We start from the raw sequence: 18,115 nt of genomic DNA on the forward strand, positions 1-18,115 counted from the left end.
CAGGCATGACCGTGAGGCTCACTGCTGAAGATGCTGCTCTGATGGCCACTTCTGTGGAATATTGTTTGTGTTCTCACAAACCACAAGGTAGCTTGGGCGAGGTGGGCCAGGCGCACGTGGCCCCTGTTAAAGTGCAGGAGCAACTCTTGCATAGGGGAGTCAAATATGGTACTACAAGCATCTGCATGGCCTGTGGCAGGCCAGGGTGTGAAGCCTACATGGATGCAAAAATCTATTCCAGCCTGTGCTGCAAACAGGGTCTGTGGAGATCCATGGAAGGTTGGTGGCTTTCTTTTGTGGGGGGGCAGGAGGGAAGAGAATAGGCTAAATAGTAACAAGCTGGTCATTGGAATGCTTGTAGGCAAAGCAGTACACCGACCCAAGTGTGTGACGGGAGCTCCTGCGTCCTCTTAGCCCTGGGGAATGTGCCACCTCCTCCCCATACAGAACCAGGAGATAGGAGGAGAAGCAGCAGCTCTTTCCTGCTCCTGAATAGCTTCTTTCACCAGCCCTGCCCCTCTGCTACTGTGGCTCCAGGACAGCTGACTAGGCTGGTGGAGCAGGCTGCTCTCCAGGAGACCCGCTGCCAGCTCTCAAGGGTTTCCATTCCATGCCCCTAAGGAGGGCAGCTGTTTGTACCCCCACCCTCCTGCTGAACCCCACTCCCCTCTGCTGGTCATGAAGGGGACGTGCTCCTGCCTTGCCAGGCTTATGGCTGTATTCGTGCAGGCAGGGGTGACAGAGATACGTCTCCACCTGCTTCTTCTGACTTGGGTCTATGTGCATTTCAATCAACCAGCAGCTGCCCCTGTCTCCATCCAACCTCCCTGCCTCTGCAGTAATTGGCTGGCTGTAGGCGGGAATGAGCAACGCTTCCTTGAGCAAAGTTCTGATGGGGTAGACTAATGCCATCTCACATTTGAGGGGCAGTGAGCCTCCTTCGCATGATGACTCAAGTCTGTCACGTGCCTCTTATTAACCAACCAACGACAAGCCACACGAGCTGTACAGCACATAACTTTTAATGCAAACTCTGCACCAGTGTATGGGGCTTGGCTGAGACTCCAGCTGCTTGCGGGCAGGGAAGTGGTGTACTATAGAAGACTCGCTTAGTTTTCTAGAACTGGTGGGCTCCTTCCTGCCCCAGCATAAGGAGTAGCAGGAGTGCTGCAGCCTTCGCCCCTAGCACTGTGCATCCATTCCTACTTTAACTACAGTGGTTCTGCCCCTCCTGGCTAACAGGCCAGGGGCTGGTTTGCCTCATCATGTAGAGCAGGAAGTGGGCCAGGCATCGCGTATGAATGAAGCTAATTTTTAAGATGCAAAAAGATTCTCTCTTCCCTCTTCTCCCACCCACTAGCATTTTAGTCCTCTCATGAGGAAAGCCCAAGGGCCAACACTGGACCTGGGCCATTTTGAATCTGTTTTTGAGTTCCGGCACCAGTGAAAAGGAATGGTGCAAAAGCCTGGGAGCCGAATCCAACGTTCCTGTCTCTCCAGCCCCTGCTCCAACTGTGAAGCAATAATGACTTAGGCAAAACTGCCCCCTGGCGTGGTAGGAATAGAGGGGTCTGATTTCTAAGGGCTCTTCCTCCTTAAGAACAGACTTCTAAGCTAACCAGCTTCTCCTTGCACAGCTTATCCCATACTGCTGTACTCCAGTTGAATTTGTTTCTGACAGTATGTTAGGTGAAGTCCTGGGCCAACAATTAAGCCCTGCAGGGTTTCCCTTTTGCAAGTCTCTTGTGTGGTACTGGCTGATGCTGTGCCAGCTGGACAACCCCTTGGAAGATGCCATGAGGACAAGGGATGGACACACAGCATTTATTTTGTTATGAAAGGCCCAATCCTGTTTTTCTAAGAATCAAAACTCTTGGTGACAGCTTGTAAAGTGGATTCATTTTTTGCCTTTCTGCCAGAGTTGTAGGAGACACTCAGAGGTTTAACACTTTCTTCTGCCCGGCTGGATCAAGAGGTGCTGAGACAGGAAATGGTTGGGGGGGGGGCGTTATCCATGCACTGCTTCCCCCAGTGAAGTGCCACTCCTCTTACTAATGTTCGGTCTTGCATGAACCTGAAAGCAGACCATTGCAAAGCCAGCATTAGGTAGGGGCAGGCTGGGTCCCAGCACCAGGGCTTAGGCCTGATCTGATCTAACTTCTGAGGGTGGGACTGGGCTTTAGTTTTCAAATTGTCTGAGCTGCTGACATTTTATGTTCAAGCTGAGGGTGTTTCTTTGTTAAAAGGCAACAAGTCCTAAATGTCGATGTCCTAAGCATTAATGGGTAGAATCCTGGCTGATACAGTGTGGGAATGAATATAAACCCAAACTTCTAATAACATCAAATGCTAAACAGCTGAACCACAGACAAACAAACCAGCCCCATAAAATCTTAATATTAGCTGAAAGTGGTCTCTCTTCCACAAAGCATTTCCCCCTTTAATGCTTCTATCCCATACTGCAGGGGGCTCAGAATTGCAGCACACAGTATGAAAGAGGTAGCCAAAGGTCACTCTTATCTCAGTACTGTGGGGCTGTCAAGCTTTGCCAGGCCTGATGCTAAACCAAGAACAGCTGTTTGTGCCTGTCTGTGACTGGTGATTTCTTACTACACTAAGTACCTCATCTGCAGCACCATGCAGAAATGAAACTGTGCCTGCAACAGTGCCCCCCCCCCCCGCCTTTTTTTAAAAAAAGAACAACCTTATTCAATGAGGATGGAGGGGAAATTCCAGACACTTACTGCAGTCTCAGGTTTTGCACCCTCATTACTATTTAATGTAATGTGATGGGTCTTTGTTCCCATCTTATGTTTTCAAAGTTCTTATTTTAAAAGGGCAGAAATGTCCTTCTGCCTGGAGGTGGCCTGGCACCACTTTAGTTGCTGGTATGAACTTCAAGCATCATCACAAGGTGGGGTGGGAATATTCATAGATTCCTAGGGCTGGAAGAGACATCAGGTCATCCCATCAGGATCATACCCAACTAAATCATTCCAGCCAGGCCTTTGTCAATCCTGAATTTAAAAACCTCTAGGGATGGGGATTCCACCACCTTTCTAGGTAACACATATTCCAGCTTACAGCTCCCCTGTCCTGTGCTGTGCTGGTGATAAGAATGGCTATGTGTGAGACTGAGTTGGTTTCTGATAATGATGCTACAGAGCAGCTTCTGTAATGCTTTTGCTGAAACAACCTTAAATGATGGGAAAATACCAGAAAAAGCACTGCAACTTTTCAGCTGGTTCCTGTTCTAAACTGCCTCTCTCTGGTAGGCCCTGTGTTCTTACCCCCATAAGCAACAGCTATTGGGACTAGGTATATTGTAGGCCTTTCTTTACCATTTAGAGGCAGGATAGCTAATCAGGCATTAAGCTGTGTTGTTGCTGTACACCAGTCCTGAGCAGCCAAACGATTGGGTTTCCTTTCAAGTTTGATCAAACGCAGTTAATGGAAAACCAGGCTATTAAATGCACACGTTGTAAAAGGCTGGCAAATTGCATACTAAAACAAAGCACTTAAAATTGTAATGGGAAATAAAACATTATATTAGCACAAGTGACAGCATTCCACTGAGGGCTCTGTACATGGAAATTAATGCAGCTGTGTGAAAACACCACCCTCCATGAGGCTTCATGCTGAAATTAACAGCCAGCATTATGTTGATACTTATGTCCATCATGGAAATTGATACAGCTTGGTGAGATATTAGCTGGATAACTACAGCTGCCATGAACGTTGTGGGGGGAATTAAGCCCCAGGCATGGTCTTTATTCAGCAGTTACATTTTTTCAGTAGCTGAGGTTTTCATCAAATGCTTTTGTCCAAAGTTGTGGTGTGATTTGGCCTTTTCTAAACAGTACTGATTTGCTGCACCACAGAGAGAAAATGTGTTTGGTGCATGTTGCTCCTGAAAGCTTACAGTGTTCCTTGTACTCATGAATCTGACTAGTTCTGCACTCACCTGACTTACTTGAACATACTTTTGGATTGAGTTTTGCTAATGATTCAGTTCTGACATTATAGCCACAAACCCCAGAGTCAGAGGCAGTTTCTGATGTAGACGCCCATGGAGCCTGAACAGCAGCAGCAGGAAAAGGAGCTGAGATAATATGTACCCTTGCCGCTGCCCAAAAAAATGCAATTCCCCATGCTGCTGTTTATGATCTTTGGATGCTGCACAAAGGGATCTGATTCAGCACCCACCCAAACAGCCTTGAAATGGCTGTTTGCCACCATCTTTTATTAATTACGTGCGGCTGGTTTGGGAGTGAGTGGAAGCAGATGAACTGTGGCAAAGCCATCACTGATGCAGTTGGGCGGCATGCATGCGGCATGTCCGCTTTACAAAAGGGAAGCCAGCTGGCATTTTGCACTTTAAAGGGCCAGGTTTTGTGCATTTTTAATGGCTGAATCCAAGCATGTCTCTGTCCTCCTCCCACAGCTCCCCCGGGTGGGCGTGGGGCTTTTGGAAGTGAGCCTGTACAGCTAATGAACAGGTGTGACATTCCCAGCGTGCTCCCCCGAAGTGCAGGCGATTACTGTCCTGTTTAAGTAAAAGGGTTCTGAGAGGCAGAGGCGGTAACGTGCTCCCACAAGGTCAAGCTGGGATAAGAATTCAGGAGCAGGTGGCCATGGCGGTGTCACTGAAACAGCAAAAGGTGCAGCAGAGAAGAGCATGTGCTGGCACAATCTCTAGCTCTGACCCAAATCAAGGGGCTTCCCCTGGCTGCGCCTGGCCCACCTCCTCCTGCCACTTACACGTCTCCAGTCGCTCCTCCAGGAAGGAGATCTGTTCGCTCAAGGAGTCGATTCTGTCCAGCTGCCGCAGGGTGTGGAGCAGCAGGCTGCTGGCATCTGTGCTGGTGTCCTCCACTGCCGATGGCAGGAGGTTATGGAATGGAGCCAACACCAACTGGAGTTTCTTTAGGGAGAGAAGGAAAGGAGACGGTTAGTGTTCATCCCGCTACGTTACACTCAGACCACCCAGGGTGCCTTGCCCTGCAGCTTGGAGAAGCCACACAGGCTCCACCCCCTCCAGTGGCGGCAGAGGGGAATGGTAGCCGGGGGTGACTCGGGCTCTCCCCGAGCAGATTGTTCCTGTGTTTGCTGCAGGCACCGGGCCATGCAGCTGGGCTGGCTGAGCCCAGAGCGTGAGACTAGAGTAGGTGGCACAATTAAAAATAGACGTGGGGCAAAGCTGTGACCTGCTGCGCCAGGAAGCACCGGAGCCAAACACGGTGGCCCTAATGAGAGGGGCATGGGACTAAGGCTGATGCCCAGTGGCCTGTGTCCCTGGCAGCAGCTCACCTGCTCCAGCACCTCCACCCGGCTCCTGAGGGCTTGCATGTCTTCCCTCAGCTCCCTGGAGGCGCCTGCTGGGAGCAATCGACACAAACACCGCAGGAGTTAGGAAAATCCCCACCACCACCTCAACCAGCCTCTGCAGAAGCAGGCTGGGATGGCGCAGGCAGGGCTGCCACCTCTGCCCTGCAAACACCCTAACAGCACAGGGCTGGCGGTGTGGACTGAGCCCCAGTGGATCTCCCACCAGCCTGGGACCACCTGGACAAGAGGCAGCATTGGGGGGGTGGGCGGCAGCCGGAGTGTTAACCCAGAGGCTGCCCGACTGGGGGGAACCAGCTGCTTGTGTTCTGTCCCTGTGGCAGGGTGGGGCCAGGAGAGGAAAAGACAGGAGTGAAAACAGAGCAGAGATGGAGCTGACAATCAAAGCGGGAGCAGCTGAGGAGTAGGTTGCCCTAAAGCAATTAGGGCCAGCTGATCCTACTCAGGGCTACCTTTATAAGCCCTTCTCCACGCAGGGTTGGGGAGGGCGGTTAAGGAGAGTTTGGGAGGTGAGTGAGGAGAAGGAAGGCGACTTAGAGGAACACCAGAGACCACAAAAGAGGAGAGGAGCCTCAGCACCCCAGGGGGGCTGGGCTACCCCAGTCCAGGGGAGGGCCTGTAGTGGCATCAGATACTGTGAGGATCAGGTCAGCTGGAGGAGCCAAACAAAGGAGGGGACTTGCTGCCACGGCTACCACTAGTGGAAGGAGGTACCGGGGGAATCGTTCGGGGAAGTGGCCCAGGGAGAGGCGCTGCAGCGGCCAGGGCGAAGGGAGTCAGCGCTCACGGGTAGCGGCCATCCAGGGTCCTGTGCCGGAACCTGGAATGAGTGGGTGGGGACCAGGTTCCCTCCCGCCCAGACTGCCCCCTGCCCCAGCAAGAGTAACGGGGTTCACATGTTGGGGCCAGTGGACTGAACAGAGGACCTGGGGCCTAGGAATGAGACTGACCCTGCCACAGTCCCCCCTAAACGTGGAGCGCTGGCCTGCTTGGTGAGACCACGGTGCTGCATGGGGTGTTCGTGGCTCAGCTGCCGGAATGAAAACAAGTGGTGACAGTGCAGGCTTCCTCTAGCCCAGTCTATGTGCTAGTCAGAAATCCCCACAAAAAGTCTATCAGCGGCCCACCCTCTGCGCTTCCTGCTGCCTAAGCTAACCCAGAAGCTGTGGAAAGGGGGTGGGTAGCAGCCTTTTCCGCCCATTGCTATGCAAACGCAGGCCAGCCCGCAGAGACGTAGCGCTCAGTCACGTCACCAAAAACACCCAAGCAGTCCCATAGCACCTTAAAAACTCAACTTCATTTCTGAGGTAATGAGCGTTGGCAGGCGAGCCCCCCAGTGACTGCCTGCTGGGCGCTCCTTAACCTGCTCTCCTTCCCAAACCGTTCTGCCCTCGGGCTGACAACCCCGACGAGCTCTGTGCTATTAGTTCGCGCTGCCTCAGTTTCCAGGATCTGCTTGGGCCGCAGGGCACGGTCTCATTCACACACACCTGCCACAGCGTGTGCCCTCTATGCGCCTGTGAGGGGTTTGTGATACAGGAACCCCGTGGGGGAACATACACAGTCCGCCCTCCATAGCACTGAGCGGCCCTTTGGGTTTTTGCAGCACTACGCCACACCAGACTCTCCCCTGCCGTCCCCTGGCAGTCGGTCTGCGGCGGCCACTAACACTACCGCAGCTCTGGCCTAAAGCAGGCAAGCAAGCCACGTGTACAAGCCATGCCTGTATTTGCTGGCGAACGTGGTCTTTGCACTGTCACAAATCAGGAGGCGTTGGACCACGGAGACCTGACCAAGCCGCAGCCTGGGACCATAACCCTGCGGGCAGGTTACCCCACATGCTGCAACAGCCTCTGCCCTTCCCAGAGCAGCAAAGCATAGGCCCAAAATGTGCGCCTGGGGGCGGGGGCACAGCAGGGGAACTGCCTTTGTTCTGAGCAGAGAAGACGAACGCTTCGCATGCTGGGCTGCCCGACACTGATTGATCCCTGGAGCCGCCTCCTGGGCTTCCACCCCAGGCTATTAATGAGCCGAAAGGGCCTTGGCCAGAGAGGTCCAGGTCCCAAAGGCATTTGACAGTGATTCGTTTTCATGCCTTGGCTTTGGCAGGTTCCCAAAGGGCAGTTTCGGGGCTTGCAATGCACCGGGCCCTAGCGCTCCGCTCGTCCAGCACAGCAGGCCGGCCCCGACACCCAGCCCACAAGAGTGGGCAGTAGCAAGGCCCATCAGCAAGGGGGCACCTCCAGGTCCCATGCCAGTGAGCGTCCTCCTGCAGACACTGGGTAGCACTGTGCTTTCCCGCAGTGAGCTGGACGCAGCCTGAGCGCCAGCAGCAAAACCCAGACGACTCGCCCCCATCACCTGCTGGGGGGAGCTGGTGTTGCTAGGCAGTGCCAGGCTGTAGTGTATGTCCTACCGGTCCCCCAGCACGGACAGCAGCCACACCGGGTTGGTGCCACAGCTGAGGGGAGTCAGCCACAATGCCATGGACTTCAGTGGGGCTGTAGCTACCCCACGGGAAGAGTAAAACGGCACCTTCTCCCTGATCACAGGGCTGTGCCCCGCTCCTCACCCACAGCAAGGGGGCTCAGCCAGTCAGGATTTCCCCTCCCTGGGCTCAGGCTGTCATTGCTTCCTGCTACCGGGCTCCATTCCCCATTTACTTCTCGTAAAGTCACAGGCCCCCATGAATTCTTGTTGCCTGTGGCCTGGCCGTGATGGCTACTAAAAATAAGCATGACCCATTAGCAGTCTGTAGTGAGCGAGTAGCAGCCAGCAAGGAGGGAAAGGCCCTGCGAGGGAAAGGGTCCTGCCCCTGTGGCTCTGCAGACAGGAAAGCAGAAAGGTCTGGGCAGGAGGGATCCCATCCACAGCCGATCGGTTGCCAGTGCTGGCCGCAGCGCATTATTACTCACGGTACGAGTTTGAAGTGTCACAGCGCGTACCAAAAGTAATAATGGGCCGGCACCAGCGTCGCCGCCGTGCCCATCCTGGGGGCGCTGCAGTCCCACGCAGAGAAAAGACGACGGTGTGTCGAGTTGCTCCGGCGACCGCTGAGTTTCTGGCCTGGCTGTAACTGGCTTCCAGTGTCCCTAAGTCTCACCAGCTGGGTGTCTCACCCAAGAGTCACTTAAACCTCACACCAAGATGTTCTCCCAAGGTCACGGGCCAGGCATAGGGCAGCTGACTGACCGAGGACAGGCCTCAGAACCTGACCCAGGAATCCTGCCTCCCAGCCCCCCGGCTCTACTCCCCCTGCCTCCCACACTCCAGTTACGGACATGCAATTAACACTCAACCCAGCCTTACACTGCCCAGGAAGAGTTCCCATCCACGCAGACGTGGCTGTTACCTGATCGGTTGAGGGCAGGGGTGGCAGAGGCCTGGGTCTCAGGGGGTGGGTCCTGGGCGTGGCATGATTTCCCATCAGCGGAGAGCCTCTGCCCTGCCTGACAGGCACAGCGATAGCTCCCAGGTGTGTTGACACAACGCTGGTGGCAGCCGTGGCTCCGGCCGGTGCATTCATCCACGTCTGAAAGCACAGGGGATGGTTCGGAGAGGCTTGGGCTGATGTGCGCCAGCGGGAACCAGCCCGTGTTAAGCTGGTGACATAAGTCAGCTGCTAAATCTCCAGGGCTCTGTGCAAACCCTAAGCTCTGCATGGTCCCCTTGCAAAATCGCATCCATGGCCCGGGGGGGTTAGTGGTGGGACAGCTACGACCACAGAGCTGTCAGCCATCTTTTGTGGGAGTGCTGAATCCAGGCCACAGGCTGGGAGACCTGTGTGGTGACAGCAGGCCAGATTCCTTGGGGAGCTAGAGAGAACCCCACAGGGTCTGTCCGTACCCAGCACCCCAGTAAAGAGCCTCCTTTGCTGTCCATGCAGCCACCTCAGGTCTCTCTTCTAGCAGGAGTTAAACGTCGTGGTCCCAATTCTCCACTGTGTGACTCCCGTTTTAGGCCACTCTTGCTATCCCAGGTAAAAGAGGAGCAACCCTATGACACACAAGTCCCAGCGTGCCTGAGGAAGGGCAAAACCAAAGCCCCTGCTCTGAACAGTCCCAAATGCCAGCTCTGGAGCCACACGTTCCTGGCTTGGGTGTAAGTCGTCGTACTGGTTCTGGGGCTCAGCTGGTCAAAGTGATCAGCCCTCGCAGGGTGTGTAAAGCCCAGTGCCCTCACCCCATGCAGGGACTGTTAGAGCCGGGCCCACAAGGGGATATGAGCATGACGGGGCCTCGCCCAGGCCTGGGCATTTCTGCTCTAGGCACCAGGAGAATCACGTCCACTCTCTGAGCTGGGCACCAACATGACACGACAGTGTGCCTGGGAGTGCTGCCTAAACCAGTGTGTCAACGCCACATGAATGCAGGGAGCTTACCAACGCACCAATGCTGGTGAAAATCAGGGCTGCTTTAACAGCTGTGATTTACACCCCAGGGGGACCTGCCTCCACCAATGCACTTGACCTACCAGGCCTCTGATTCAGACTGCGTTTTATGCCGGTCTAATCCGTAGCTAGTCCTGCCTTCCACCGCCAGAAGTGAGCAGAGATGCAGCATTGAGGGCTGAGGAGCCGTTGCCTGCGCTATGGTGAGATTTACTTGAGCTGCGCTGGCCTGGAGCAGCGACAGCAACGCACAGCACTCGGGGGGTATAACAGCGTCGCTCCGTTGGCATCGCTGGAGCCGGGACTGATTTCACACCAGCTGCAGTTTGGGCGGGTCTCTGCCAGGGCGGAGAGACTGCCACCCGAAAGACACACTGCCTGGCACACCGCCTGCGCAGGAGGCTGCGATGGGTTTCAATTCCCAGTGGTGGGGCTGGGCTGGGCAGGCCTATGTGTGACCCAGGAATGGTACATGAGGGCCCCAAACTGAGGCCTCCCAAGGGCATCGAGGGGTGGACTTTCAATGGGCGTAATGCAGCTGGGAGCCTGTCAAGTCGCAGGCACATCCCCCCCCAGCAGAGGCTTTTCAGCAGAGTGCAGTCGCAGCTCCGAGCACGAGCGGCAGGGGCAGGCAATGGAGGGAAGTCCTGGAGCACGTCCCCCAGGCAGCGCCTCTAAATCCATGGGGCAGGCTGAACTCCTCACCTCAGTCTGGCAGCTACAAGCTAACCTCCACCTCTCTCTGCTGGGGCAACAGCGTTAAGCCAGCCAGTCCCTTTGGCCGGCTGCATCTCCCCGCTTCCCGCCTGGTGGCCTGCCAGAGCACTGAACAGTGCTCGGTCCCCTCCGCTGAACTTCTCACAGGCAGCAAAGTCAGCCAGTGGCAAAGGCCAAATCTCCCATCGCGCCCCCCCCGAGCTCTGCCAGGGAAGCATGGAGGTTGTTTTGCACAAGCGTTTGAGGTGAAGGCACAAGGGAAGGGGCAGGAGATGCGTGACGGCTCATTATGCGCCTTGGGTCCAGCACTGACTCCTTGAGAGGGCAGTGCCGAGGTATTTGAGGTGCTGACATGAACCCCAAAGCGAATAATGGAGGCGCCATGCAGCTGACTGCTGGCGTCATGCGTGGGCACGTGCGCTGGGCCCACCTTTACAGGCAGGGCCATATAAAGAATCTATTCCAGCTCACAGAGCATGGAGTTACTCTCTTGGACAAAGGGGAAGGGGCCTGAGCCTGGAGGTGCACAGCGCAGGAGCCGACAGAGGAAACCATTAGGCCTATACCCCCTTCACAGTGCCACTGGCTGATCCAAGAGATTATCGTCAGCTACTGCAAATCTCCTTTTACAAGTCACCTGACTTATCCCCTCCCTGCCTGCACCCCCAGCATTGCAGGGCACTCCAGAGCCGATGCTCGTGTGCAAAACAGGGAATCCAGAGCTGTTACCTGTCTGGCACGATTTCCCCATCCACCCTGACGGGCAAGTGCATCTGTCTGGGGCTGAGCAGCTCCCGCCGTGTTGACAAGGCAACCTGCAAATTGCTGTAAAACAACAGTGCATGGTCACGGTGTTGCCAGGGCAAATGTCTGGGTCTCCTGACACATGCAGACGCGTCCGTGTACCCACCATCGCAAATTCCTGGTGTCTGGGAGATTTTAGTACCCAGGCAGGGGCCTTCTGCATTCCATCCCCGCCAAATGCAGGAGAACGTTAAAAAGGAGCGAAAACAGGGCTGGATCCTTGCTTGGCATTGAGACCCATAGCTCCATTAATGTCAGGCAGAGGACCCCACCCCACCAATGCAACAGTTTCCATGTGAATCGGATCTGTATTACACTCCCTAAGTGGAACTTCCAGCAAGGCCAAAAGTTCTGCAGGAGCCAGGTGGTGCAATACACCACAGGGACTCGCAGAGGGTGCAGGCTGTGAATGCATCACTCCCATGGTCAAGCAACCAGAGACCATGTGTGCAAAGAGCCGCTCCCAGCGGAAGGAAGAGGCTCACTGTTTGTCCTGGGCTGGTCAGAGCTCCTCGAGCAGAGCAGAAAGGAGGATCTGGCCCCAGAAGCACAGTGTTTTCATAAGGCACCTCTACAGGTGGAATCTCTTGAGTCCGGCACCCTCGGGACCTGACCGGTGCCAAACCAGAGACTTTGCCCAACCACAGGACGTTGATATTGTCTGACAGCATCATCACCACTCCTGCTGCTTAGCAGGCTCTTCGAACAGGGGTGTGCAAAGTCGGGGGTGTGAAATTTAATAAGCTGGGCACAGCATAATCAGTGGCTGGGTCTCAGGTTCATCCATCTGATTAAATATGTTGAAATAGGTGACTGCTTTTATGTCCTGTGTGTTCACATTTATCTACTGATGAATGAAGTTTTTACGTCCTACAGACTTGCTTTCTCTTGCATGTGCTGAAAGGTGTTTGTTTGTTTTAATATGAACTTCAACTTTCCATCCGTTTGGATTACATACAACAGGTTGAAGGGGGCCCTGCTAACTGCAGGGATGAAAAATGAGGCCTGACACAAAAGGTTTGCTCAGCCCTGCCTTCGAAGACAGAGGTAAAGCACAGCTATATAACAGCACAGCACGCTGGCAGTCTGGACTAGTGACTGTAAATAAACTTTATGGAACTGTGGGAAACGTGGCCACACCCATAGTAAGTGGACCTCCGGATAACTAAAATCATTCCAGATTATGGATGTTGTCAGACGAGACAGTGCTGAACTGGAGAGGCTCAACCTGCAGTAACTCCAGGAGCTCATCAAATGAAGCAACAGCTCTAGGATAGAGTCTAGAGTGTCACTGAGGCAGTGCCTGGAAAGCAGAAGCGCCTGCCTTTCCGCCGATGTCCGCTAGCTCCACAAACAGCCTTTCCTTGGCAGCTTAACCCCTCTCACCCCTGGAAAGAGGAAGATGTCCTGAGAGTTTTGCTCTTCTTTCCTCCTGCTCCCTGCCCCGTCTGCAACAGCAGCAGCAGCAGCAGCAGCTCTCAATCAGTGATGGGCTCTGGGGAGCATTATTCTAGTTCAGTCTGGTTTGATCTGGTACGGGAGGAGAAGCTGATGTGCTTGATGTCTCATTAGTGCCATACATCACCATTTCCCCCCTGAAAACCGAGCTGTTCCATTACTGCTGATTTATGTGGAAAAGGGTTATTAATTTTCCTGCTGGTCTGAGCCAAGCTCCTAACACTGTATGGCAGAGCAAGGCAAGCAGAGCAGCACCGAATGGCTAATGGAAACAGATTTGTCCTCACATGTGGGGGCTGGAAGGATTAGTGTCTGCTTACAAGAGAGAACGGCACTGGGTTCAGACAGGGCCGGTAATGAGCGACTGGCTGGGCAGGATTTTCAGGCACACTCTGCTGGTGATGGGAGAGGTGTAAAGTGCCCACTACATGGTGTAACCAGCTCCGGTCTGTGCTGTTTCCTTCCCACCGGCAGTCTCCACTAGTACATTCTCTCCTGCCAGCCACCAGCACAGCTGCTAACAGTTTTCACGCAGAGATCTCCGAACACAAAACTCTTTGCCACTGACTTGGTGGGGCCATGTGCAAATCACACCCTTCTTGGCATCTCAGTTCAGCCCCCTGTCAGAAAGCTGGCCAAGTCAGGAGCAGCATCCGCATCTTGACTCATGCTCAGCCCCTGCAGCTGTCCATTTCCGGGCTCTGGGACCGATTCTGTTCTCATTTACACCAGTGGTGATCAGGCAGAAACCCACTAGCATCCATGAAAATATGGGCATAAAATGGGTGTAAGGGAGAACAGGACCCATGCGCCGCGGGGGAGATGCTGCTGTCTCATCACGCTCCGTAGTCTCTCCCTGCACACCTTTACCTTTGCTGCATCCGACCGCGTGGGTGTTCACCCGTCTCCATCCTGGGCAGCACACGTACATGGGCTGGGAAAGTCTCCGGAAGGCCTGGCGATAGGCAACAACGTACGTGGTTCTGCAATAAGGTTCAGGAAAGGAGTTAGCGACTGAGCCTGCGCAAGGTACAGATAGAGCCAAATCCTGTCCCACCTTACTCTGCAGGTTGGGGAGTGACTTGGGTCTTACGCTATTGTGTCAGCCGGGCCATGCCCACTCTCTGCCACATGCTCCCAGGAGTAGGGGCTGTGCCCTTAGCCACACCCCAGAGCCAGGCAGCACTGTCTCCCCACTCCCAGCAGGCAGGGTGTAAGAACCAGGAACAGTGCCAGGTTAGCATAAGGGCAAAAGAGGCAGTTGCCCTGGGATCCCCAGGCATAAGACGCCCCAAGGCTCCATAACTCCATTGTGTTTAAACTATTCACCTTGATGGAACAAAAGAAATGTGTCATGTCGCTCTTATTTTAAAATGAATTTAAGTGTCATTTTATTATACATCATGAGAAACAAGAAGCATGACTAGATTTTAAAGCATACATAATGATGTTACTTTAATGTTTTAATATACTGGGGGCTTCTTGTGACTGTTTTCTCCCAGGGCCCCACTTGTTGTTAATCCGGCCCTACCCAGGAGAGATTCAAATGCTGCACATCCGATTAGCACAGCACCCATCGTGGGCAGCCTGTGTTTCTATTGGTGGTGTACATCCACACATACCACGGTGCATGACCAAATTTATTCCACACGGGGTGGACAAAACTTGTGGGAACACAGATAAACCTTGGACTCAGCTCCCCCAGAGACTGTAATCTGACCCTGGAGCAGAGCGGCCATTCCAGATGGCGCCCGTCACTCGCTGAAGCCAGAGGCTCTCCTCACCTGTACGTACTGCAGAGCCGATGTCCCTGGCACGTGGTGAGGTAGGGCTGGTAGACAGGCTGCACGTAGGACTCCACATACGGCACGGCTCTGTGGCGTACCTCTGACAAGCACACTCTGCGGCTAGACAAGGCACTGCGTCTCAGGCAAAAGGAAAACGCCCAGTGGAAAGCGGGGCGGGTGTAGAATCAGGCCCAGAGGCAGGTGTTGGAATGCAGGTAAGGAATGTGATGTGAAAATCTCAGCATGGGCCCAGTCCAGCTCCAGGGTGAGGGGATGCAACACTGTGGCCACCTGTGCAACTGTGCCCTCTTCAGCCAGTGCTGAATTTGGCCCCTGGGAGACCCAATTCTCAGCTAGCGTCAGTGGTCCCATGGCTTCGGCGGAGCTGCGCCAATTCCCCCTAGCAGGGAATCTGGCCAAGAACCTCGCAGAGGGTCAGGTATGCTGCAATTGCCAAGGCTCCCTTCAGCGCTGGAAGGAGTTACAGGTACAATTGGGGTGAGGCGCTGATAGGGGCTGCCACGGATTAACCCAAGTAAAGCCCATGGAAATCAGCGCTATGTCCCGTCCCGCTGCTGTGGGCTCCACGCATCTGTGAGCTTATCCTCCTCCCATCTCGCATGAGGTTCTGCCCTCACCATAAGGCTCCCTTCTGCCCTCAGCACTGCATGGCTACCTCTACCGTTTGGGTGGGCCAGGCAGGGCTCCTGTAAGCACCATCACTGAGAACAATGCTGCTCGTTCCAAGCCTGGGAACAGATATCTGCAGCGAATGGGCTGCTGGAGTGGGTGTAATGGACTGTCCCGGAACAGAGTCCTATGAAGCCTGCGGTGAAATCACCAGGCTAAAAAGAAGAATCCAGATCCCCTCGAGGGGAATCATTTTCCCATGAGTAGCAGATGACCCCACACCAAGATTAAAGGGGACATGACAAGGCTGTAAGAAAAATCATTTGCTTTTTAGCCGGCCTGCAATTTGTTTGCATTCCAAGATTGTGGCAGAACTGAAAACCACACCTCAGTGAGGACCAAAAATCAACAGCAAGGGCCAGATTCTACTCAGTGGGCTAAAATCCCTTCCAAGCTCTGGACTATTGAGATCAGGATCTGCCTCCTCCCCCGCTGCCCCAAGCACACCACCCCCAAAGCAAGACGTTAATGAAATTCACATCCAAAGAGTTCTTGGTAACAGGTTTTGGTACTATTTTGCCTTTGGCCAGCTGGAGAGGTTCTGTGCAGCTGGACATTGCCTGGCACAGATCTTAGCCTCTGATGTAGGAGCCCATTAAGAAACCCAATTATTTGTGTCAGCTTCCCTGCCACATTAGAAACTTGAATTCAAAGTACCGAAAATTAACACTAACATCAGATGCCTTCCATTAACTCAGGATAACCCATTTCACCCTGCTTGGATTAGTGGGTGGGATGAGGCAGTTTTGCTGACATTCTTGTAAAGATATATGTACTCTGGGTGTGTACACATCAGCAGCCAGCCTTCCTTCTCAGTGTGTGTGTACGCATGTCCGTTCATGCACCTGTGTGCCCACATTTCCATGTGCATGTGCACAAGACAGAGAGATTCAGGGTGTGGACTTCATTACTACAGGACTGCAGAAGATTCAACGCTGTAGGAAGGGCCGGATTCTTCACTGGAAACCTAACCAGAAAAGTCAGAACTACAAAACTGGGCTCCGCAAATAAGTGTGTTAACTGGGGCCAGGAGTCAAGTTCAGAGTTCCCTACATTTCAACATGGCAGTCAGGAGGGAGTTTTGCTTTGGTACTGAGATGCGGATTTGACTCCTTGGAGAGCTGAGGGTTCACCACACAGCTCATCTCCAAATCTGAATTTCCCCGTGGTTCAGTGTGTTTGGAGCCAGAGATTTTGTTCAAACCCATTAAATAAATAAATAACGATAGCAACAATACAACAGAAGTTATACATGACTAGACAGGGGACAACAAGTCTCATACTTCAGGGCACAAACTCTCACTGTGGCCAGGAAGAAATGGTTCCACCATCTCCAGCTGTACACACTTCGCCAAGTACATTAGGGTTGTGAGATTTTGCCCTAATCTGATGTATCACATATTGGCTGTCAACAGCGAGTGAGCTGCTCTGTAACAACAAACCTGTTTGTCACGACACACCCTACAATAACAAAGCAGACACTGAACTTGGTGAACCAGTCATTTGTGCGTACATGCATAGACATGCATACAGGGGTGTGCACCTGGAGTGTGTATGTGTGTGTGAACACCTATGGATGGGTGTGGTGGTGGTGTGTGTGTGTGTGTGTGTTTATGCTTGAGTGGGAGTGTATGCATTCAGGTGTGTGCACTAAATACACAACAAGGAATCATTAGCAGCATAAATGCTCGTTAGCTCTTTGACTCCTCCCCAAGCCAACTGGCAAAGACACTCTCTTTGTATACACTGCAGGGCACTAAACTGATACACTTGAGTTGATTTGGAGGACTTTCTGCTTGATAGACAGCAAACAAATACCAAAGATGGCCAAGACCTCCACTACCCCCGGAAGAACCTGCACAGTATTCTCATGCTTGGCCCCTCACTTAGAAAGCTGCTCATTCACCTGCTGCAGACTTGCTGAACTCAGCTTTAATGTCTCCTTGCACCTCACCCCCCGAACGCCAAACTATTGTAGCCTGCAGAGGAGCCCAGCGGGATGCGTACAGCAAGCCAGACTTTTGAAGGATGGACAAAGAAGAGGCTTACCCTGGACGGGCAAAACACTCAGTGCCAGTCACACCGAGAATGAAGACAAATCCGGTGAGGAGGCAGCTGATTCTCTGCATTTCCTGTCTTCTGCTGGGTCTTTCTCTCCTGCTGTGCAATGCAGTGTGGTATGAAGGAGTGTCCCTTGTGGATGGGGAGCACTGGCTCTTACTGCATGTCTCTTTTCAACGGGGAACCCTGGAACCAAAAGAACAACAGCTTTACCATGCTGGGAGGATGACATCTCAGTGCATCCTTTGGAGCTATAGCAAAAGGAGCTCAGGGAATAAGATGTATTGCCACTTTAACTCCACAGGATTGGGAATTCCCCTGCTGTGCACTAGCAAAGCAGTTCAGGATTTGCTTTTACAGTGTGCGCTAAGCAGATTTTAAAAGTGCAGGGGAGGCAGAAATGATCATTTCGTGGTGAGGTCCCTGGCGTGGGACTAAGCAGATGGAGTTATTCCTCGCTCAGTGGACTCCTCACATATGAGCAGAGGGAAATCACGTATGCTCTTGGTGCCCCACTGGGCAATGAGGATAGTAATATCCTTTGTCTCTTTCAACCCTAAGCATTTTGGGACAGCACTGGCATTTCTTATTGGTCTGGCCAGCATCTGGATGGGCTACATATTACTGTGCTGTTGCAGGTTGAACCGCTCTAGTCCAGCACTCTCTCGTCTGGCAACATCCGTAATCTGGCATGATTTTAGCTAGCCAGAGGACCACTTATCGTGGGTGTGACCAAGCTTCCCGTGGTCCCATACATTTGTTTACAGACAGTAGTCCTGGCTCTCGGTGATCTGTGCTGCTATTTAGCTGCAGTTTACCCCAAATGTCTTCTAAGAGTCCAGTAAGTAGTGGAAGTGGTGAT

At 53.3% G+C, this 18,115-nt stretch overlaps 1 protein-coding gene across 3 annotated transcripts in view; it reads right to left on the reverse strand.

Annotated features, from left to right (window-relative positions):
• Window positions 1–1,006: 1,006 nt before the first annotated feature.
• EGFL7 (EGF like domain multiple 7) overlaps window positions 1,007–18,115 on the reverse strand; it is a 33,205-nt gene continuing 16,096 nt past the window's right edge. For 2 of the 3 annotated variants that reach the window (XM_075015113.1, XM_075015114.1), the window contains 8 exons: window positions 17,242–17,439; window positions 14,500–14,622; window positions 13,586–13,698; window positions 11,183–11,278; window positions 8,699–8,878; window positions 5,311–5,378; window positions 4,762–4,924; window positions 1,007–2,074 (listed from right to left, as the gene is read on the reverse strand). In XM_075015113.1, coding sequence (XP_074871214.1) covers window positions 2,052–2,074; window positions 4,762–4,924; window positions 5,311–5,378; window positions 8,699–8,878; window positions 11,183–11,278; window positions 13,586–13,698; window positions 14,500–14,622; window positions 17,242–17,321 — 846 coding nt within the window. In that variant the 5' untranslated portion in view covers window positions 17,322–17,439 and the 3' untranslated portion in view covers window positions 1,007–2,051. The remainder of the gene's footprint in view (window positions 2,075–4,761; window positions 4,925–5,310; window positions 5,379–8,698; window positions 8,879–11,182; window positions 11,279–13,585; window positions 13,699–14,499; window positions 14,623–17,241; window positions 17,440–18,115) is intronic. The other variant, XM_075015115.1, reaches the window with a different exon arrangement.

The sequence above is a fragment of the Carettochelys insculpta genome, chromosome 21 (genome assembly GCF_033958435.1).
Source record: "Carettochelys insculpta isolate YL-2023 chromosome 21, ASM3395843v1, whole genome shotgun sequence".
Taxonomy (NCBI): domain Eukaryota; kingdom Metazoa; phylum Chordata; order Testudines; family Carettochelyidae; genus Carettochelys; species Carettochelys insculpta.